At 38.4% G+C, this 23,038-nt stretch overlaps 1 protein-coding gene across 6 annotated transcripts in view; it reads left to right on the top strand.

Moving 5' to 3' along the window:
• The window catches only part of INPP5F (inositol polyphosphate-5-phosphatase F), a 92,514-nt gene that overhangs the window by 45,785 nt on the left and 23,691 nt on the right, over positions 1–23,038 (top strand). For 5 of the 6 annotated variants that reach the window (XM_060126058.1, XM_060126053.1, XM_060126054.1 and 2 more), the window contains 7 exons: positions 12,608–12,736; positions 12,961–13,128; positions 13,246–13,302; positions 15,388–15,586; positions 16,133–16,312; positions 17,209–17,276; positions 22,314–22,438. In XM_060126058.1, coding sequence (XP_059982041.1) covers positions 12,608–12,736; positions 12,961–13,128; positions 13,246–13,302; positions 15,388–15,586; positions 16,133–16,312; positions 17,209–17,276; positions 22,314–22,438 — 926 coding nt within the window. The remainder of the gene's footprint in view (positions 1–12,607; positions 12,737–12,960; positions 13,129–13,245; positions 13,303–15,387; positions 15,587–16,132; positions 16,313–17,208; positions 17,277–22,313; positions 22,439–23,038) is intronic. The other variant, XM_060126055.1, reaches the window with a different exon arrangement.

Below are 23,038 nucleotides of genomic sequence, written 5' to 3' on the forward strand. Positions count from 1 at the left end.
ATTAGTCATCAATTTTATACACATCAATGTATACATGTCAACCCCAATCTCCCAATTCATCACACCACCAGCCCCACCCCACCGCTGCTTTCCCCCCTTGGTGTCCATACGTTTGTTCTCTACATCTGTGTCTCAATTTCTGCCCTGCAAACTGGTTCATTTGTACGACTTTTCTAGGTTCCACATATATGCTTTACTATACGATATTTGTTTTTCTCTTTCTGACTTACTTCGCTCTGTATGACAGTCTCTAGATTCATCCATGTCTCTACAAATGACCCAATTTCATTCCGTTTTATGGCTGAGTAATATTCCATTGTACATATGTACCACATCTTCTTTATCAATTCATCTGTCGATGGGCATTTAGGTTGCTTCTGTGACCTGGCTATTGTAAATAGTTCTGCAGTGAACATTGGGGTGCATGTGTCTTTTTAAATCATGGTTTTCTTTGGGTATATGCCCAGTAGTGGGATTGCTGGATGATATGGTAATTCTATTTTTAGTTTCTTAAGGAACCTCCATACTGTTCTCCATAGTGGCTGTATCAATTTGCATTCCCACCAACAGTGCAAGAGGGTTTCCTTTTCTCCACACCCTCTCCAGCATTTATTGTTTGTAGATTTTCTGATGATGCCCATTCTAACTGGTGTGAGGTGATACCTCATTGTAGTTTTGATTTGCATTTCTCTAATAATTAGTGATGTTGAGAATCTTTTCATGTGCTTCTTGGCCATCTGTGTGTCCTCTTTGGAGAAATGTCTATTTAGGTCTTCTGCCCATTTTTGGATTGGGTTGTTTGTTTTTTTAATATTGAGCTGCATGAACTGTTTATATATTTTGGAGATTAATCCTTTGTCCATTGATTTGTTTGCAAATATTTTCTCCCATTCTGAGGGTTGTCTTCATTTTGTTTGTAGTTTCCTTTGCTTGGCAAAAGCTTTTAAGTTTCATTAGGTCCCATTTGTTTATTTTTGTTTTTATTTCCATTACTCTAGGAGGTGGAGCAGAAAAGATCTTGCTGTGATTTATGTCAAAGAGTGTTCTTCCTATGTTTTCCTCTAAGAGTTTTATAGTGTCCGGTCTTACATTTAGGTCTCTAATCCATTTTGAGTTTATTTTTGTGTATGGTATTAGGGAGTGTTCTAATTTCATTCTTTTACATGTAGCTGTCCAGTTTTCCCAGCACCACTTATTGAAGAGACTGTCTTTTCTCCATTGTATATCATTGCCTCCTTTGTCATAGATTAGTTGACCATAGGTGCATGGGTTTGTCTCTGGACTTTCTTTCCTGTTGCATTTATCTGTATTTCTGTTTTTGTGCCAGTACCATATTGTCTTGATTACTGTAGCTTTGTAGTATAGCCTGAAGTCAGGGAATCTGTACCTCCAGCTCTGTTTTTATCTCTCAAGACTGCTTTGGCTATTCAGGGTCTTTTGTGTCTCCATACAAATTTTAAGATTTTTTTGTTCTAGTTCTATAAAAAATGCCATTGGTAATTTGATAGGGATTGCATTGAATTGTAGATTGCTTTGGGTAATATAGTCATTTTCACAATATTGATTCTTCCAATCCAAGAACATGGTATATCTCTCCATCTGTTTGTATCATCTTTAATTTCTTTCATCAGTGTCTTATAGTTTTCTGCATACAGGTCTTTTGTCTCTGTAGGTAGGTTTATTCCTAGGTATTTTATTCTTTTTGTTGCAGTGGTAAATGGGACTGTTTCCTTAATTTCTCTTAAGATTTTTCATCATTAGTGTATAGGAATGCAAGAGATTTCTGTGCATTAATTTTGTATCCTGCTACTTTACCAAATTCATTGATTACTTCTAGTAGTTTTCTGGTAGCAACTTTAGGATTCTCTGTGTGTAGTATCATGTCATCTGCAAACAGTGACAGCTTTACTTCTTTTCTGATTTGGATTCCTTTTATTTCTTATTCTTCTCTGATTGCTGTGGCTAAAACTTCCAAAACTATATTGAATAATAGTGGTGAGAGTGGACAACCTTGTCTTGTTCCTGATCTTAGTGGAAATGGTTTCAGTTTTCACCATTGAGAACGATGTTCGCTGTGGGCTTGTCATATATGGCCTTTATTATGTTGAGGTAGGTTCCCTCTATGCCTACTTTCTGGAGGTTTTTTTTTTTATCATAAATGTGTATTGAATTTTGTCAAAAGCTTTTTCTGCATCTATTGAGATTATCATATGGTTTCTCCTTCAGTTTGTTAATATGGTGTATCAAATTGATTTGCATATATTGAAGAATCCTTGCATTCCTGGGATAAACCTCATTTGATCACGGTGTATGATCCTTTTAATGTGCTGTTGGATTCTGTTGCTAGTGTTTTGTTGAGGATTTTTGCATCTGTTTTCATCCGTGATATTGGCCTGTAGTTTTCTTCCTTTGTGACATCTTTGTCTGGTTTTGGTATCAGGGTGATGGTGGCCTTGTAGAATGAGTTTGGGAGTGTTCCTCCCTCTGCTGTATTTTGGAAGAGTTTGAGAAGGATCGGTGTTAGCTCTTCTGTAAATGTTTGATAGAATTCGCCTGTTAAGCCATCTGGTCCTGGACTTTTGTTTGTTGGAAGATTTTTAATCACAGTCTCAATTTCAGTGCTTGTGATTGGTCTGTTTATATTTTCTGTTTCTTTCTGGTTCAGTCTCAGGAAGTTGTGCTTTTCTAAGAATTTATCCATTTCTTCCAGGTTGTCCATTTTATTGGCATATAGTTGCTTGTAGTAATCTCTCATGATCCTTTATATTTCTGCAGTGTCAGTTGTTACTTCTCCTTTTTCATTTCTAATTTTGTTGATTTGAGTCTTCTCCCTTTTTTTCTTGATGAGTCTGGCTAATGGTTTATCCATTTTGTTTATCTTCTCAAAGAACCAGCTTTTAGTTTTATTGATCTTTGTTATTGTTTTCTTTGTTTCTATTTCACTTATTTCTGTTCTGATCTTTATGATTTCTTCCTTCTGCTAACTTTGGTTTTTTTTGTTCTTCTTTCTGTGATTGCTTTAGGTGTAAGTTAGGTTGTTTATCTGAGATGTTCTTGTTTCTTTTTTTTTTAATCTTTTCAATGTCTGTTTATTGTGTAGTGATATACTTTTAATTTTTTTATTTTTATTTTTTAACATCTTTATTGGGGTATAATTGCTTTACAATGGTGTGTTAGTTTCTGCTTTATAACAAAGTGAATCAGTTATACATATATATATGTTCCCATATCTCTCCCCTCTTGCATCTCCCTCCCTCCCACCCTCCCTAGAGATGTTCTTGTTTCTTGAGGTAGGATTGTATTGCTATAAACTTCCCTCTTAGAACTGCTTTTGCTGCATCCCATAGGATTTGGATTGTCGTGTTTTCATTGTCATTTGTTTCTGGGTATTTTTTGACTTCCTCTTTGATTTCCTCAGTGATCTCTTGGTTATTTAGTAGCGTATTGTTTAGCCTCCGTATGTTTGTATTTTTTACAGATTTTTTCCTGTAATTGGTATCTAGTGTGGTAGCGTTGTGGTCAGAAAAGATACATGATACGATTTCAATTTTCTTAAATTTACCAAGGCTTGGTTTGTGATCCAAGATATGATCTATCCTGCAGAATGTTCCATGAGCACTTGAGAAGAAAGTGTATTCTGTTGTTTTTGGATGGAATGTCCTATAAATATCAATTAAGTCCATCTTGTTTAATGTGTCATTCAAGGCTTGTGCTCCCTTATTTATTTTCATTTTGAATGATCTGTCCATTGGTGAAAGTGGGGTGCTAAAGTCCCCTACTATTTTTGTGTTACTGTCGATTTCCCCTTTTATGGCTGTTAGCATTTTTCTTATGTATTGAGGTGCTCCTATGTTGGGTGCATAAATATTTACAATTGTTATATCTTCTTCTTGGATTGATCCCTTGGTCATTATGTAGTGTCCTTCTTTGTCTCTTGTTATAGTCTTTATTTTAGTTTGTTTTCTCTGATATGAGGATTGCTACTCCAGCTTTCTTTTGATTTCCATTTGCATGGAATATCTTTTTCCATCCCCTCACTTTCATTCTGTATGTGTCCCTAGGTCTGAAGTGGGCCTCTTATAGAGATGGGTCTTGTTTTTGTATCCATTCAGCCAGTCTGTGTCTTTTGGTTGGAGCATTTAATCCATTTACATTTAAGGTAATTATCGAGATGTATGTTCCTATTACCATTTTTTAAATTGTTTTGGGTTTGTCATTGTAGGTCTTTTCCTTGTGTTTCCTGCCTAGGGAGGTTCCTTTAGCATTTGTTGTAAAGCTGGTTTGGTGCTGCTGCATTCTCCTAGCTTTTCCTCATCTGTAAAGGTTTTAATTTCTTCATCAAATCTGAATGAGATCCTTGCTGGGTAGAGTAATCTTGGTTGTAGGTTATTCCCTTTCATCACTTTAAGTATGTCCTGCTACTCCCTTCTGGCTTGCAGAGTTTCTGCTGAAAGATCAGCTGTTAACCTTATGGGGATTCCCTTGTATGTTACTTGTTGTGTTTCCCTTGCTGCTTTTAATATTTTTTCTTTGTGTTTAATTTTTGATAGTTTGATTAATATGTGTCTTGGCATTTTTCTCCTTGGATCTATCCTGTATGGGACTCTCTGTGCTTGCTGGACTTCATTGATTCTTTCCTTTCCCATATCAGGGAACTTTTCAACTATAATCTCTTCAAATATTTTCTCAGTCCCTTTCTTTTTCTCCTCTTCTTCTGGGACCCCTATAGTGCGAATTTTGGTGCATTTAATGTTGTCCCAGAGGTCTCTACAACTGTCCTCAATTCTTTTCATTCTTTTTTCTTTATTCTGCTCTGCAGTAGTTATTTCCACTATTTTATCTTCCAGATCACTTATCCATTCTTCTGCCTCAGTTATTCTGCTATTGATTCTTTCTAGCGAATTTTTAATTTCATTCATTGTGGTGTTCATCATTGTTTGTTTGCTGTTTAGTTCTTCTGGATCCTTGTTAAACGTTTCTTGTATTTTCTCCATTCTGTTTCCAAGATTTTGGATTGTCTTTACTATCATTACTCTGAATTCTTTTTCAGGTAGAGTGCCTATTTCCTCTTTGTTTGGTCTGGTGGGTTTTTACCTTGCTCCTTCATCTGCTGTGTGTTTTCTCTGTCTTCTCATTTTGCTTAACTTACTGTGTCTGGGGTCTGCTTTTCACAGGCTGCAGGTTCATAGTTCCCGCTGTTTTGGTGTCTGCCCTCAGTGGCTAAGGTTGGTTCAGTGGGCTCTGTAGGGTTCCTGGTGGAGTGGACTAGTGCCTGTGTTCTGGTGGAAGAGGCTGGATCTTGTCTTTCTGGTGGGCAAGACCACGTCCAGTGGTGTGTTTTGGGGTGTCTGTGACCTTATTATGATTTTAGGCAGCCTCTCTGCTAATGGGTGGGGTTGTGTTCCTGTCTTGTTAGTTGTTTGGCATAGGGTGTCCAGTACTGTAGCTTGCTGGTCGTTGAGTGGAGCTGGGTCTTAGTATTGAGATGGAGATCTCTGGGAGAGCTTTCACCGTTTGATATTACATGGAGCCAGCAGGTCTCTGGTGGATCAGTGTCTTGAACTCAGCTCTCCCACCTCAGAGTCACAGGCCTGACACCCGGCCGGAGCACCAAGACCCTGTCAGCCACACGATTCTTTTGGGAAGTCTGAGGTCTTCTGCCAGTGTTCAGTAGGTGTTCTATAGGAAGTGTTCCACATGTAGTTGTATTTCTGATATATTTGTGGAGAGGAAGGTGATCTCCACATCTTACTCCTCCACCATCTTGAAGGTCCCCCCAGCCCCCCAATTGACTTTTTGCTTTAGTTATATGGCTTGTTTGCCAGTTTTTAAAATAATTTTCATAGTATACAGTTTACTCATTTAAAGCACATAATTTCAGTCGTTTTTAGTATATTCACAGTTTTTTAACTGTCACCACAATTAATGTTAGAACATTTTCATCGCTCTAAAAATAACCCTGCACTCATTAGTAGTCACTCATTTCCCCCCAAACCCCAGGCAAATCCTAGGCAACCATTAATCTACTTTCTTTCTCTGTAAGTTTGCCTATTCTGAATATTTCTGATAAATGGAATCATAAAATATGTGGCCTTCTGTGACTGGCTTCTTTTATTTAGCACCATGTTTTGAAGGTTCATGCTTGTTGTAGCATGTGTCAACACTTAATTGCTTTTTATTCCATTGTATACCACATTTTATTTATCCATTCATCAGTTGATGGACATTTAGGTTGTTTTCACTTTGGGGCTGTTATGAGTAATACTGCTGTGAACATTGTGTACAAGTTTTTGGGTGGACATTTGTTTTCGTTTCTCTTGGCAGAAAGAGAAATTCCATACCTAGGAATGGAATTGCTGGGTCATATAGTAACTGTGTCTAACCTCTTGAGGACCTGCCAGACTGTTTTTCAAAGCAATGTGCCATTAAAGGAAAAAAAAAAAAAGATCTAGGGACTTCCCTGGCAGTCTAGATAGTGGTTAAGGCTCTGCACTTCCACTGCAGTGGGTGCGGGTTTGATCCCTGGTCGGGGAACTAAGATCCCACATGCCATGAAGCATGGCCAAAAAAAAAAAAAAAAAAAGATCTATACAAGGGTATGAAGAATCTGTGGGTTTCAAATAAATGAGAACATAGATGTTCTTTCTTTTGAAAAAACATCCTTTAAAGTTTTATAGGCTTATGTTCCATATCTGCATATCTTATTTGCTGTATCTCATTGCCTTAATAGATAACTGTATCATTTTCCATATTTGGTTTCCCATTAGACATCTGTTTAAAATTTTAGCTCCAGATGGACATAGATAGCTACCAACCTTTAAAGTAAAATCATTTAGTTTCCTTTTCCTATACAGCAGCAACAACATCAGCCCTTAATCTTGGTTGTGAAATGTAAGTTGCTAGAGTAGTAGAAAAACTAGGGGAGCACTGTGGCGCTTGCAGTGGTGCTTTTCTTTTTGAGATGGTGTGTATCGATGTTGTGAGAAGTGCCTAAGCACATATTACACAGGACTGGCTGGGCCTCTGGAAAAGGGAAGGTGATCCTACTGTCCACACTGTATGTTGTAATCCCTAGAGCTCTGTCTAAACAAAACATCTTAAGACTGGAAGGGATCCCAAGAAGTAGTTTTCTGTATTCCTGTTTCTGGGTAGGCCTGAATTTAACCTATTTTAAAAGATAGTGGTCTATACTTTCTTTTCTAAAGTTAACTTTATATATGGAAGATTTTTAAATATTCATTGAAAATGTTTTATGTTTAAAGTATTTTAAATTTCTATTTAGAAAAGTCAGTTTTAAGAGACAGAGACAGACTTCTGGATAAGATGGTGTGGTGACTTTGTGCTTTGTAATGCAGATCACAATCCTTATCTGAAATCTTTGGGGCTGTATTTGTTTTAGAATTCAGGTTTGGGGGCTTTCTAAAAGGTTATTCCATGTACTTGATATATGTGCAGTGAGTCTGGGACATTACCCTACAATTTTACACATTCAAACTTCTTAAAGAATCATATGAATATTCATTCTAAGGAAGGTAAATGATGACTATAAATTGCCTCATATCAGTTCAGGGATTATTTTGTCATTAGATGAGCTTGTAGCAAACTTTTAAAAACTTTCAGGTTTCAGAGTTTTTTGGATTTTGGAGTTAAGGGATATTGGGCCTATACCAACTCTGTTCCAAGCCCAGGAAGAGGATAGATTAAAAAAAAAAAGAGGGCTTCCCTGGTGGCGCAGTGGTTGAGAGTCTGCCTGCCGATGCAGGGGACACGGGTTCGTGCCCTGGTCTGGGAAGATCCCACATGCCGCGGAGCGGCTGGGCCCGTGAGGCATGGCTGCTGAGCCTGCGCGTCTGGAGCCTGTGCTCCGCAACGGGAGAGGCCACAACAGTGAGAGGCCCACGTACCGCCAAAAAAAAAAAAAAAGAGAGAGAGAAAAGAAAAGAAAAACAAGACATTCCCAGGCCTAGAGGGAAACCGCATCTTATCTTCATGGACCATAAACGGAATAGTGGGTCAGACAGAGGCCTTCTAGTTTCTGCATCCATAAGCAGGCAGTGGTGGGTGGAGATTTGGTCCCTACACATTAAAGGGAACTAAAAGGGCTATATTGGAGATGGGTGTCTGGAGCCATGTTCAGTACTTTAAGCCTGGTGCTGGAGTGGGACCCCCCAGTTCGTGAAAGGAGGCTCTTAGGTTATCTGTTCTAAGTGGGATAATTGTGCCGAAAAGAATTGTCTGTTAAGCCAGTAGCACCTCCCTTGAGAAACACTGGTCTTGGCAAAAGATAAGGATCTGAATTAACACAATAACAATCAGCATGAAGTAGTTGGGGTTGATAGGAGAGACTTCAGCAGGTAGAATAATGGAAGATGACTCCAAGATTTCTTGCTTAAGTAATCCAGTGGGTGATGTAGTCATTGCCTGAGATACGGCATACCAGAGAAGGAACAAGATTTGCTAAACAGACGTTGGTCAGGTTTGGAGATGCTGAATTTGAGAGACTAGTGTCTCATTAGTGGGGAGATGTATTTTGGGGTCATGAGCTCAGAGCAAAAGAGTAGAGTTAGAAATGTAGAGTTCAACGTAGTGGTAGTTAAAAACGAGGAAAGAGGATGAAATTTTCTTGGCAGAGCATGAAGAATGGGAAGAGAACTAAGGGTGGAACATTGGGAGCCACCATTATCTTTAGAGATAGAGATGCCAACAAAGAAGACAGAGAAGGAACAGTTGGAGGTGGGGGAAGAGCCCAGAGAGACGGGTGTCATAGGGGCCAGGTGACAAGATGGCAGAGAGTGATCATTAATGCCACATTCTTAGACACACATAAGGTTTGTCCTTTTCAGAGCGAGGGGGTCCTTGTTTCACTCTGCCTGAGCAGTTTCATTGGCCTTCACTCTTTGACCTACTCCAACCAGACTATAGTCCTCACAGTTCCAGTGACTGTGACACTGTACCCTGCTCACTCATGGAGATTTCAGGGTTGAGGGATGGATTTAGAGAAAAGATTCTGGTAAACTTGAACAATGTTAAAAGGTGGTAGGAAAGGGACTATTAGAGAGAGAGGTTGGAACAGAGGAGAGAGGGGGTGAATGATGGGGCAAGGTCCTGATCCTAGAGGAGACACAGCCTTGCAGAGAAAAACAACTCCCGTCCTTCTAGACTGAGGAGAGTGGGTGCAGACTAGGTGTGCTGCTGCAAGATTACTTTAGAATAGCTAGATATTTAGAATCATCTTTGATATATTCCTGGGGGAAAGTCTTGCTGGCTTGAATGCTCTTAAGGAATAACTGTGTCTGACAGAGGCATAATATCCTGTTTGAATATTAAAATTGCAACAATCTATAACTAGGTTTAAGGCATGTTTTCAGATCTTTTAAAGAAGGTGTTATTAATATGACTAGATGATTACTAACAAACACTCTGCATAAAAATCACTAGCTGGCAATTGCTCAGTGCCGCAAGCAGCAGCAGCAGCAGGGGGCTAACGGGAGAGCTCCTTTGCTGCCCCAATAATTCCGTACTAACCAAGGCTGGAGGGGTATGAGGTGTATTCATGGAAGAAGGGAAGTGATGGTTTTCTAGGACTACTTTTATGCCCCATGTGTGAATCTGGAGGTTACCACTTACATTTGTAGCGTCAGAGCCCATCCATTCATTTAACAAAGGTTTTTTGAGACCTCCTGTACCAGGTACTGCTAAGGCCCTGGAGATATATGAGTCAGTAAAACAAGGATCTCTGCTATTATGGAACTTACATCATGGTGGGGGTGCGGCAGACAGTAAACATCAACATAATTATATTATGTCATATGTTGGAAAGTAGTGAACGCTATGGGAAATAAAAGTTGAGTGCAGTAAGGGTGGTGGGTGGAGTACCCAGGATTGGAGATTATGGTAAGATACCTGAGGAGAGGATGTCTGGGCCGAGAGAACAGCCAGAACACAGGCCCTGAGGTGGCAGTAGTCCTGGCTTGTTGAGGAACAGCAAGGAGGCTGTGACATGGGTGGAGTGGAGCAAGCAAGGGGAGGAGAGCCACAGGAGATGAAGGCAGAGGAGAGAAGATGAGGGTTTAGTTTTGAACATGTTGCGTGTGAGGCACCTGATGGAAATCCAAGTGGAAACGTTGGGATTTGTGATTCTAGAATTTTGGGAAAGAGTGGGGTTGGAAATGTACCGCTGGGAGGGAAGGGTTGGCATGTAGATGGTATTTAAAGCCATGAGACTGGATGAAATCGCTGAGGGAGTGAATGCAGATAGAGAAGGGGGTCAAGGACTGAACCTTGAGGTGCCAAGACATTAAGAAGTCAAATGGTCAGGAAAGAACCAGTAAAAGAGGAAAAGAGTGACCACTGGAAGCCAAGTAAGACAGTGTATCAGAGAAGATGAGGGAGAGATGAACTGTGTCAAATGCTACTGAGCAGTTAAGATAAGGACCAGGAATCCACCACTGCATTTAGCCAAGTAGACCATTGGTCACACTGAAGATAAGGTTTCGGTGGAGTGGTGGGGGCCAAAGCCAAGTTGGAGTGGGCTGGAGAGAGAATGGGAGGAGAGGGATTGGAGGCAGTGAGGAGTACAAAGAAGTAGGACCCTAGCTGGCACAGGAGGAGTGTTAGAGGAGAGAAATATCAGTGTGTTTCTGTGCTGGTGGGAATGATCAGGCAGAAAGAGGGGAGAGGAGAGAATTGCTGGAGCAACGTCCATATGCTTGATTCTTGCTCCTTCCCCATTATCTCAAGATCTGGTTAGTTTTGCTTACTTGAAGGGAAATTAAGTTAACTTGGTTTTGGCCGGATGACTGTAGATTTTTTTTACTTCACCTTTGGTTCCCTTGTCTTCACTGGTAGGCCAGGAGGAGTGTAAAGTTGCAATCATGTTTTGAAACCCATGTGAATAGTGTTTGGTAGCCATAGCTTTGAAAAGACATAAAACCCGTAAGATTGCAGTACATCCGAATTCTTCATTCAGTTATCAGTCTCCACTTCCAATTTGATAAAACAGGAACAGCCCCCTTCCTTTTTTTAAAAAATTAATTAATTTACTTATTTATTTTTGGCTGCATTGCGTTTTCGTTGTGGTGTGCGGGCTTCTCATTGCGGTGGCTTCTCTTGTTGCGGAGCATGGGCTCTAGGTGTATGGGCTTCAGTAGTTGTGGCATTCAGGCTCAGTAGTTGTGGCGCACGGGCTTAGTCGCTCCGTAGCACATGGGATCCTCTGGGACCAGGGCTCGAATGCGTGTCCCCTGCATTGGCAGGAGGATTCCCAACCACTGTGCCACCAGGGAAGTCCACCCCCTAACTTTTTAAAAAAATTTATAATCAAAACTCGAACCAGGGGACTTCCCTGGTGGTCCAGTGGTTAAGAATCTGTCTTGCAATACAGAGAACGCCAGTTCGATCCCTGGTCGGGGAACTAAGATCCCACATGCCGTGGGGCAACTGAGCCCGGGTGCCACAGCTAGAGAGCCCGTACGCCACAACTACCGAACCCACGTGCTCTGCAGCCCACGCGCCTGCCACAACTAATGAGCCCGTGCTCTCTGGAGCCCGAGCACCGTAATAAAAAAGATACTGTGTGCCACAACTAAGACCCCAATGCAGCCAAAAACTAAACAAATAAATAAATATTTTTGAAAACCCCACAATCTTGAATTAGTTTTTTCTCCTCATTAAGTTTTTTTATCCTGTTTATAATCTAGTAATAGTTATTTTGTAAGTAAGACACTACTAATGATAACCATTTAGTAACTGTTAGCTCTTAACAGGTGTCTACCACTTAGCATAGCAATAAAACCAGTGTACTGAAAAAATGGAATTAGTCTGCATATGGTTAATAGAATCCTTGTGTCCCTTTCAGAATATTTGCTTTGTGTGTTGAGCCACATGAAATTATATGTAAAACGCTTGACTTTAACCAGGTAGTCCTCTGTAGAACCTCTGTGCCCTTCTCTTGTCTTAACACCTTCCCATCCTCTTCATCACCTTTGTTGGTTGGACTGCATATTTCCTGCAGCCCCTACTTTCTGCTTCAAACTTAATCTCTGGACCCAAAGAGTGTGTTTTTATGCTGATTTCATTAGTGTGTGTGACGATAGGAGGCGAGAGAGTGGTTGAAACGTCCAGCTTTTAACATTCTCAATAGAGCAGACTCTTGGCAACTTCTCACCCAAAACACTCAATTAACTAGCATGAATATTTAGCATATATTGCTCTAAAGAAGTGTGACTAGAGCATAGCATATGTGTATTTTGCACTATTTTTAATCTTTGATGCCGATTTTTAAAGCGTTAATGAATCCCAACCAGAGCATTTTATTCTTCAGTTATATTACATAAGAACTTACTATCATCCTAACCTGAATTTTCTACCCCTAAATCCTAAGTATATCCTGCCCTGTATTCTTTGCTTATCCTCTACTGTAGCTTTCTAATCCTTGAAACCACAACTGTGTTTTCTAACATCAGTTGTCTGCTGGGTCATTTTACCTGCTCTTGATGTTTTAACCACAGTGCTTGAGGAATAGTGACACTTCTGCACTCACACTTGAACATTAAGCAAGCAGATATTAGTAATAATGAATAATTCTCTTTCTCCTCCTATTATTTAGCTCTGTAAGAAGCATCATTTTGGAATTAACAAACCAGAGAAGATTATACCATCTCCTGATGACTCAAAGTTTCTACTGAAGACCTTTACGCATATTAAATCCAATGTGTCTGCTCCTAATAAAAAGAAAGTAAGAGTTTAATTGATATGGGCTTGGAATTCATCTTTGATTAGTTTTAAATTGAGGGGTGACTTTCCTGCTAATAAACTTACTTTCAAACTACTTGTCATATTAAAGCACCATCTCTGCGTATCCTTGGGGTTATTTTTTACTTTGCTCCTAGGGAGTTGTGTGGTATCCACACAATGCTTTACATTTAATTCCTGCAGTAATAGTAGATTAATTTCTTACAGGTTAAGGAAAGTAAAGAAAAGGAGAAGTTGGAGAGAAGATTACTTGAGGAGTTGCTGAAGATGTTCATGGACTCAGAATCCTTTTACTATAGCTTGACCTATGACCTGACCAATTCAGTGCAGAGGCAGAGTGCTGGGGAGAAGGACCCCTGTCCTCTCTGGCAAAAGGTACCTCTCACAGCTCAGAGCAGGGTTTGCCACCAGAACAATTTATGGACCCGTTTGGCTTCTATAGGAGAACTGAAACAACATGTTTCTGAACTGTTTGTTTTCTACCTTTTCCAGGTTGATGACCGATTTTTTTGGAATAAATATATGATACAAGACCTTACTGAGATTGGTGTGAGTAGTTGTTTCTGAAATATTCTAAGGTAGTTTATAGTTGTTAGGCAAATATTTTTAAGTTGTACTAAAAAATTTTAAATCTCACGTAATGTTTTCCCCTGTAGAATGAGAATCATTTAGCTAGGGAAAACCAGGGCACTACTTTAAATATTCATAGTTCATAATTTGACTATATAGTCACAGGCTTATCTTTTTAGCAGGTTTCCATAGAACAGTCATAATTTAAGGCTGTGGAACTAATATCCATAGAGTTCCTGTAAAAGATATTTTGTTTGTACCCATTGGAAGTGTTGAAGCCCGGTTTTCCTTTAGTGATACCAGTCATTTAATGTTCCTGTTTCCTCATATGGAAATTGGAGTAGACAAATCTCTAAGAACGTTCCAGTACTACAAGTATTCGAATCAGGGAAGACAGGGGGTATGATGAAATTATTGCATGAGGTTCCTTCAGGTTTAATGATTACCTTCTTCCTTTACTCTGTCATGTATATTGGAGAATTATGACTGTCCAAAGACAGTTCATTTATTCGGTCAATCAACCAATATTTATCGAAAGCCTGCCATGTGCCAGTTACTGTTTTGGACACAAATTGAGCAAAAAGTTGAATAGGGTCACAGATTATCTTTTTCTTAACCTTTGAGAAAGTTCAAACCTTTTTTCTTTCTGTTTCTCCCTATTGGTGGTGGTTAGTATAAATGATTTTGACCTATTTATCTGGTGGTGTCTAAAACTAGGTATCTATCATGGCTTACCTCTCTAAAATGTTCTTGCCTCTCTATGATGCTGATCAAACCATGACCACCAAGACTTAATGATAGGGGGAGAAAAATAAGGGTGTCTGTAATGAGTATTTGTCCTGTTTGCTGACATATTGAGCTCTAATGTGTTTTGCAGAGTTTTTGTCAGACACGTAGCATTACCATTTAAAATCGATGACTTACAATAAAGGTGGCATTTCGTAGCATACCGATCTCTGTTCCCGCTGAGAGTTTTGTATTTATTGCTAAAACAAAAATATAAATAATGAGAATGGTGATAAAAGTAATGAATGCAGATAGATCCTTTGCTTCACTATTTTCAACTCTAACCACCTTCCTAAGATCCTATCTGCAGGCTCCATAAAACAAAACTGTGAGATAGGACCTGGAGTATATAAGTAGTATATTTCACAGCTACTTTAGACTGTGAAAGAAGGGGTGGATTTGAAGTTGATGCTGAGATTAAGGCTAGATACAGATACGGAGATAGGAGGGAAGGAGGGGCTAAGAACAGCTTCTCTGGAGCACTTTTCATCCTTTACTGTCCCTGCATACAGTCAGTTGAGAAATCTGAGTATTCTTAGTCGGAAAGACTAAGAGGAAATCTCTAACTTTAATTAATACTCTCCTAATTACATTGGATGACTTTTTAAAATAAGATATTTATGGAAAGGATTCTTTTTTTGGTTCATTGACTACTTGGATTTTAGCTTGGCAGAGCAAGACTTTTTCTAAACTAGAAAGTAGAATAGACCTCTGTGTTTCATAATAAAGTGATCAGAGTTCGTTGTATTTAATTAAAGGCTTAATACAATTGGGAGTTGAAAATCAACCTTTAAGCTTTATTTTCTTCTATACCAGCAGGAAGAAGCATAATAGCCACATTTATTAAATCCTTACTATTAGGCAGGCACTACGCCAAACACTTTTCAGATTTTACTCATTTAATCTTCACAACAATCTTATGAGGTTGTCCTTTTTCTTATTTCACAAAGCAGAATGCCGAGGCATGGCAAGGTTAAGTGATTCACCTGCGTCAGGAAGTAAGTGGTGGAGCTTGAATTTGTACCCAGCAGCTGTGGTCCCTTTCAGGCAGCTCTTCTTATGAATGACCACCATAAACAAAAGGAAAGGCTCTCACCTCCGCCCCCCTCCCTCCCTCCATTCCTTAGTGTTCTCCAAAAAGCAGAAAATATAGTTAAAGGATGGAAGGTTTCTGCTTCTAATAAACTAACAACAAGTATGTGCTAACTACTGCTTGGGTTTAAGGAAGTAGCAGTGCTGTACAGAATAGGAGCAACATGATGTTCATATTATTTTCAGACACCGGATGTGGACTTTTGGATTATCCCCATTATTCAAGGTTTTGTGCAGATTGAAGAACTTGTGGTTAATTATAATGAGTCATCTGACGATGAGAAAAGCAGCCCAGAGACCCCCCCTCAGGAGTCCACCTGCGTAGATGACATTCACCCACGCTTCCTAGTGGCTCTCATTTCACGCCGAAGTAGACACAGAGCAGGTGAGTGGAGGGCTGTAATAGTGTACAAATTAAATCCAGGCGAGAATGGAACATCTGCAGATGTATTGAAATGGTAATGACAATAATGGATTTGGAAACACAGTTGGCTTCAAAGCGCCCAGTGACTCTCAATAGTGTGATATAATTGGGGACCAAGTTTTTGGAGAGAAGTGAATGGGAGAGAGTTAACAAAAGGGAAAAGAAAAGGAGGTATATATGTGGAAAAGAGCAGAAAGTCACTTGGGATGTGCTTCTAGATACCATTGTTCCTACTGACAGCCTGTATCACAGTAATAAATCCTTCCCGAGTGCTAGCACCTTTGGGAAAAACCTCCTCTTTCAGTTCACAGGAACTATCTCAGCTTCAACTTTTAAAAAACGATAAATACCCCAGGCATGATCTGGGGTAAGTTGATACTGTTCTGCCTGGCAGTTGCTCATTAGATCCCCAAGGCTGTCCTGAAAGACACAGATTTGGTTAAGAAGCATATCTAGTGAGACTAATTTTTTTTTCAATGTTGCTGTTTTGTTTTAATTTTCTTTTAGGAATGCGTTATAAACGAAGAGGAGTGGATAAAAATGGAAATGTTGCAAATTATGTGGAGACTGAGCAGTTAATTCATGTGCATAATCATACCTTGTCATTTATTCAAACACGAGGCTCTGTGCCTGTGTTTTGGAGCCAGGTTGGGTATCGATATAATCCAAGACCTCGGCTGGACAGAAGTAAGCCTGTCAGTTATTTGGTTTGCAGACGATGATTTCAGAGGGAGTTTTTTAAAATATTAGATACTTCCTAGGTTTGGATTTGTTTTGCCAGATACTTCATTTAAAATAATAACTCATGGTAAAATTTAATAGTGATATAATAATCACAAAAGTAATAATGGTTGTTGACAATTTAAGTAATTGACAATAAAAAGATTCCAAAAGAGAGCAAAACAGAGCTTAACTCACAGATTTTAATTTGTTGTTTCTTTAAAGAATACTTTATTACATGCTTAATTTTGGAAAAGTGTAAATATGGCCAATATTTATAGAAGCAGGAAATATCTTAAATAAGACAGCATCTACAAGGAATAGATAGGATGCCTTTACTCACATGTTTTGCTGGGAAAGGTTTGTTGTTGTTTTAAATATTAAGGACGTAATTTCTTCCAGTATTTTAACTTTAGCACTGGAATAGCTAAGTCACGTCAATCTAATTAGATTACTGAAAGAGGCTGATTTTAAAAATTGTTTTCAGAATATTTTTCTCTCAAAACAATTTATATTTGTGAGAATTCAGTAAAACTTCAGTTTTTAACATCCTTGTTTTAAAGGGGTTTTTATTAATTTATTATGAACTACATGAAACCTTTTCTGACAAGTTGGCTGGTTATATAAATAATAAATGTCATTTCATAGTTGCCACCTTCAGTATTTCAGTTTAGTCTAATTGGGGGAAAAAATATCAGAGATCTTCCGCTTAGCATTTCATTTTAAAATATTGGTTTTAGACAATCTTAGTTACATTTGGGCTGTCAATAAATTATGTAAAAGTAAACGTAAAGGTGGAATAGACACTAATTTCTGTGTTACACATGGGAAGGAAAAAAAGATTTTGTATCACTTCTTTGTAGGTGAAAAGGACACTGTCGCCTATTTCTGTGCCCATTTTGAAGAACAACTGAAAATTTACAAAAAACAGGTGGGTTTTGATCTGTAGTAATAAATGTTCCTTCATATTTTTAGAAATGGTTATGCATGTTTCTTTAAATTTCATGAAAATAATAATACGATTCATAATTAAGCAAAATGGCATTTCTCGTGAAGTTAAAGAACACATAGCTAAGAATGTTCTTAATATTCTTTAAGAATTATCATTGAGTCAGCTACTTTAGACTGTTTTTAGATGAGATTAATCTACTGTCAGTTACTACAATCTGAGAAGTATCTGGAGTAGGATAGGAAAAGCATCTCTCAGTACCACCTATAGGTCCATCTCTTTGAGGTAACAATTTGTTATGTATCCTTCAATATCTTTTTTCTCGGCCCACCGTTCTTATTTATTCATACATTCATATGTAGGTATGTGAACATATAAACCAAAATCAATTGAAAACTGTTAGGTGGAATACAAGTTCAATAAGATGACCAGATTTCATACAGATTAATATAGACTAATCAGTAACTCTCTTATCCATTAGCAATGACCAGTCTGAAGGTGTAATGCCATGGGATGCATTTTTCTAACAGTAACAAAAATAGGAAGAAACAACCTGAAATCTACCGAACGTACAAAAAAGATAGCATGTATATGGGGGCAAGGGTGTTGGGAGGGGAGGATTACTGAAGAACGTAAAAGAAGACTTGAATAAACGGAGAGAAAATACCATGTTCCTGGAAGGAAAGACTCAATATTGAATAGATTTCAGTTGTTAATATATAAATTTTATGCAATATCAAAGAAAGTCCCATCAGGGAAATAAAAAGCAAACCCTCATATTGAAAAAAAATATAAAGTTTGTAGTAAGAGATAAAGGCAGGTAACTGGGGAAATGAGAACGCTCACACATTGCTGGGAGCAGCATAAGTTGCTATAGCCATTTTGAATGGTATTATCAATCAAAATAAAATATGCTTGGGCTTCCCTGGTGGCACAGTGGTTGAGAGTCTGCCTGCCGATGCAGGGGACACGGGTTTGTGCCCCGGTCCGGGAAGATCCCACGTGCCGCGGAGCGACTGGGCCTGTGAGCCATGGCCGCTGAGCCTGCGCGTCCGGAGCCTGTGCTCCGCAACGGGAGAGGCTGCAACAGTGAGAGGCCCGCGTACTGCAAAAAATAAAATAAAATATGCTTATACTGTTAATCCAGTAATTTGTCTTTTGATATCTATCCTACATACCATATACAGAAATCAGTTCCAGATGGATGTGGATCTAAATGTGAAAGGTTAATAAGCCTTTTAAAGGAAAATATAGAACATCTTTTGACCTTGGGTCTTAAACAGGACTTTAAAAGCACTAACCATAATGGAAAAAAAATGACTTTACTAAATGTTTAATTTTTACTAAAATTTTATTTACTGAAACTTTATTGAATGATCAAATATTTTGAATATTAAAATACTATATGTTATAAATATTATTTATTAAAATTAAATAGGACTTAAGCACCAACCATAATGAAAAAATTGATAAATTTGACTTCACTGAAATAAAAGAACTTCTGATTATTAAAAGGCACCATTAAGAGAATGGAAAGGCAATTCACAAAGCGGGAGAAGACATATATAAGACAAAGGACTTTTATCTAGAGTACATTAAAAAGTCCTATAAATCCATAAAAAAGGTGTATAGCCCAAAAGAAAATTGGACAAAAGACTTGAGCAGATTCTTCATGAAAAAGGATGTCCAAAGGCCAATAAACATGAAAAGGTGTTCCACGTCGTTAATCATCAGGGAAATGCAAACTAAAACCACCATTCACAAAACCAGAATGACTAAAATAAAAATGGCGGGAAGTACAAGTTTTGTCAAGGATGACAAAAAAATTTAAATCTCCCTGAGAGAAACATGTGTTCAATCAAGGAGGCATGTATAAGCCTCCTTATTGCAGCATAAAAAGACCCTTTGTTCATCAGGAGGTCAGTGGGTAAATAAAGTACAGCATATCTAAAGTGCTGCCTACAAATGCTTAAAAATGATGAGGGGTCTTCCCTGGTGGCACCGTGGTTGAGAATCTGCCTGCCAATGCAGGGGACACGGGTTCGAGCTCTGGTCTGGGAGGATCCCACATGCCACGGAGCAACTAGGCCCGTGAGCCACAACTACTGAGCATGCGCATCTGGAGCCTGTGCTCCGCAACAAGAGAGGCCCACGCACCGCGATGAAGAGTGGCTCCCGCTTGCCACAACTAGAGAAAGCCCTCGCACAGAAATAAAGACCCAACACAGCAAAAATAAATAAATTAATAAAAACTCCTACGCCCAACATCTTCTTAAAAAAAAAAAATGATGAGGTACATCTGTGTGTACTAATGTGAAAAGATCTTAAACTCATATAGTGGAGTGAGAAAAAGTGCGTAACAGCATATGGCATGTTACCATTTAAAAACTCCCACAAAACAAAACTGTCATATGTAATTCTCTTCCATATATATGTGTTCTCACCTACATATGGCATGCACATTTATATAGGAACGCACTTAGATGGCCTGAAAGGGTACACATCAAACTTGTAGTGGGAGTTACCTTCAGGGAAGGCTTTGCTTGTGGTCAGGAAGGATGTAACCTTTATCTACATTTGAATTTTTTACAATGTAAATAAATTTCATGTATTCGCAATATGTGTAATTATAAGTAGCATTGAAGAGAATAAACCATAATTTAAATGTAACACGTAATCACTGTAAAAATTGAAGTAATTGTGAGGTATGTAAAGGAAGTAGAAGAAATAACCTCCTCTCCACCCTCATTCCTGCTCCCTGTTGACTTTCACAACCTGTTTGTACACATCATACTCATCAACTTTATAGGCGTATGTGTTGAGGAGACACTTGTTCCTTTCTAACAGTACCCCAAGAGTGTTCTTTTATCCACCCTCATCCGCTGGGTAATTGCTCTCTGGGAGGTGGGCGTACGGTCGGTCTGACTCAGTCATGGTGTCACTACTGTTGCTCTTGCCTGTATTTGGTACAGGCGTGGGCTTGTGTATGTTCTTGGCACTTTGACCAATGAGGTCTGATGTGAAGGGAAGTCTGCTGGGAGGCTCTGGGCAAGATTTCCTGCTCTAATAAAAAGAGATACAGGAACCCACAGTCAATCCCTCTGTGGTGGTTGTGTCTGGATTTGGTTCATACTGCTGTAGCTGTGTCAAGCCTAGGTCATTAGCCTGAGGATTGACTAATATGCCGAGGATGGCAGAACAAAAAGATAGATCTGGTTTTGGTCACCATTGAATGAAGCAGTTCTGGAACCGTGCAACCTCGACTTCTGAGGTTCAGAACAGATTTCCGTTCTGAGATTTGAGTCAGTAATTTGTCATTTGCAGCAAAAAACATCTTGACACATGCATATTACACATTGAAAATTTAAGTCAAAAGAGGGCTATAAGCTATGGGATATACACTATTCTGCAACTATTTTCACTTAATAGCTCATGGCTATTATTTAACCATTTCTCCATTGGTGGACCTTTAGGATATAGTTTTTGCTATTCTAAAATTCTCCAGAAAACATCCTTTATATATTTTGGAACACTTGTGTGCTTTATAAAGTTCTAGAGGTGAAATGGCTGGATCAAACATTACATTTCTTTTAGGTTGATACCTGCCACTCAGTTGCTTCCAAAAAGATCACACCAGTGTACAATCTCAGTAACAGTGGGAGCCAGTGCCCATTACCCCATATACTCACTAATGCTGTCTACATTTAGTGTTCAGCTTTTGCCTGTCTATAGGTGAAAACTGGTTTCCTGTTTTAAAATGTACGTTTCTTTAAAGTTGTAGTCTCATGTTTATTGGCTATTTGTTTATCTTCTCTTGTGAATATCCTCTGTATCCTTTACCCATTTTTTTCCTTACTGAATTTATAGCACTCTTCATATACTAATGGTTTTTATGTTGCAGGTATATTCCCCTAGGTAGTCCTTTATATATTTTTTTAACCTTTGCTTATTCTGTCATTTAGTACACAGAGGTTTTATATTTTTATGTTGTCACATCTGTCCATCTTTTCTTTACGCTCTCTGGTTTTTGTTATGCTTAGAAGGTCAGTGCCATCCTTCAATTAGGGAAAAATCATCCCAACATTTCGTCTAGCTTTTTTATAACTTGAAGAAAAAATATTTAGATCATTAATGCATCTAGAATCTATTTTGTGTATAATGAAGTGTAGAGGGCTAACTTAAGTCCCCCTCCATGTAAACAGACAGTTATCCCAATACCATTTGTAGTATACCACTATAGTATAGTCCACACGTAGTCCACATATAGTATAGTCCATATTTCTCTCAGAATGATGTAACCATAGCTTAGATTCCTCAGTGTACATACGTCTGTCTCTAGGCCATCTGACCTGTTCTGTTGAGTCATTCATTTTTCTGCACTTGTACCACAGTTTTAATCACTATACATTTAAAGTATGTATTGCTCTCCAACGGGACAAGTCCTTTATTATTATTAGTGTTCAAATATTTTCCTGTATTATTCACTCTTCCAGATAAACTTTAGAATTAATTTTCCAAGTCCATAAAAAGATCCTGATTGAATTTTGATTGGGATTGTTGAGTATATAGATTAACCTAGGGAGACTTGACATCTTTACAATATTGAATCTTGCCATCTAGCACCATGGTGTGTCTCTCCATTTATTTAGGTTTTCTTTTACATGTTTCAGCAAAGTTTCAGAGTGTCCAGTATGTAGGTTTTGTATATTTCTTTAAAAATTATTCTAGAGATTTAAAATACCTGCTATTATAAAGGAATTTGTTTTCATTTTATATTCTAAGAGGTTATCGCAAATGTATAATGTGTAAAAAAGCTATTCATGCCATTGATGTAAATTCTCATAAACCTAAATGTAACAAATGAAAATCTTACAGGGAAAAAAAATTGATGCTTGAGTGGATTAATTTCTGAGTCTGGCTATAAATTATTTCTAAAACATAATTCTAAATAAATTCAGTAAAAATTATGAGTCTAATGTCTGATTAAATTAAATTTTTTCCTTTTCTTTACTCTCACAGGTTATTATTAATTTGGTAGACCAGGCAGGAAGAGAGAAAATAATTGGCGACGCTTACCTGAAACAAGTGTTGCTCTTTAACAACTCACACCTCACTTATGTTTCATTTGACTTCCATGAGCACTGGTAAGATGGCTTCCTGAGAGGAGTTTTGCTCAGTTCCAATGTTTGTGGTAGACACTGCCACAGGGACCTTAGTTTTTCTTCTCTTTATTGGGAAGAAAATCTTGTTCTCCTCATTGTTAGAAAGGAAAGGACTATCATTTGTTTACTTAGTTCCATTTACATACGGGTTTTATTTTGCCTAAAAATTTAAGTTAATTCTTCCTGAAATATTTACAGTCTTTTTGTTCCAAAATGACTTGGAGACTTAAGAGTTCCTTTTTTCCTTTTATCCTTCAGTAAAAGAATTTCTGGAACTTTCCCTTTCTGCTTGAGTTTGAGCCTGGCAGGAGTAATAGTGTTCCCTTACTTAAAACTCATCCTGCTGGCTCATCTTTATACTGTTAGTAATACTGCTCTCCCTTGGGATAACTCCACTGGAGTTTGCTCTGGAAAAACAACAATCATTTTGATGGTAATTTTAACTTGTGTGTATTCTGAAAGCAAGTGTCTTCTGTCATAATCCTGACTCTAATGTGGGTTCATTTACATAGGTATTGAAAATTTTGGTGGGGAAAGAAGCTTCTGATGGCTGTGATATGTTTCAGTGTATTCTTAAGCATA

This window comes from Lagenorhynchus albirostris, chromosome 16 (assembly GCF_949774975.1).
Source record: "Lagenorhynchus albirostris chromosome 16, mLagAlb1.1, whole genome shotgun sequence".
NCBI lineage: Eukaryota > Metazoa > Chordata > Mammalia > Artiodactyla > Delphinidae > Lagenorhynchus > Lagenorhynchus albirostris.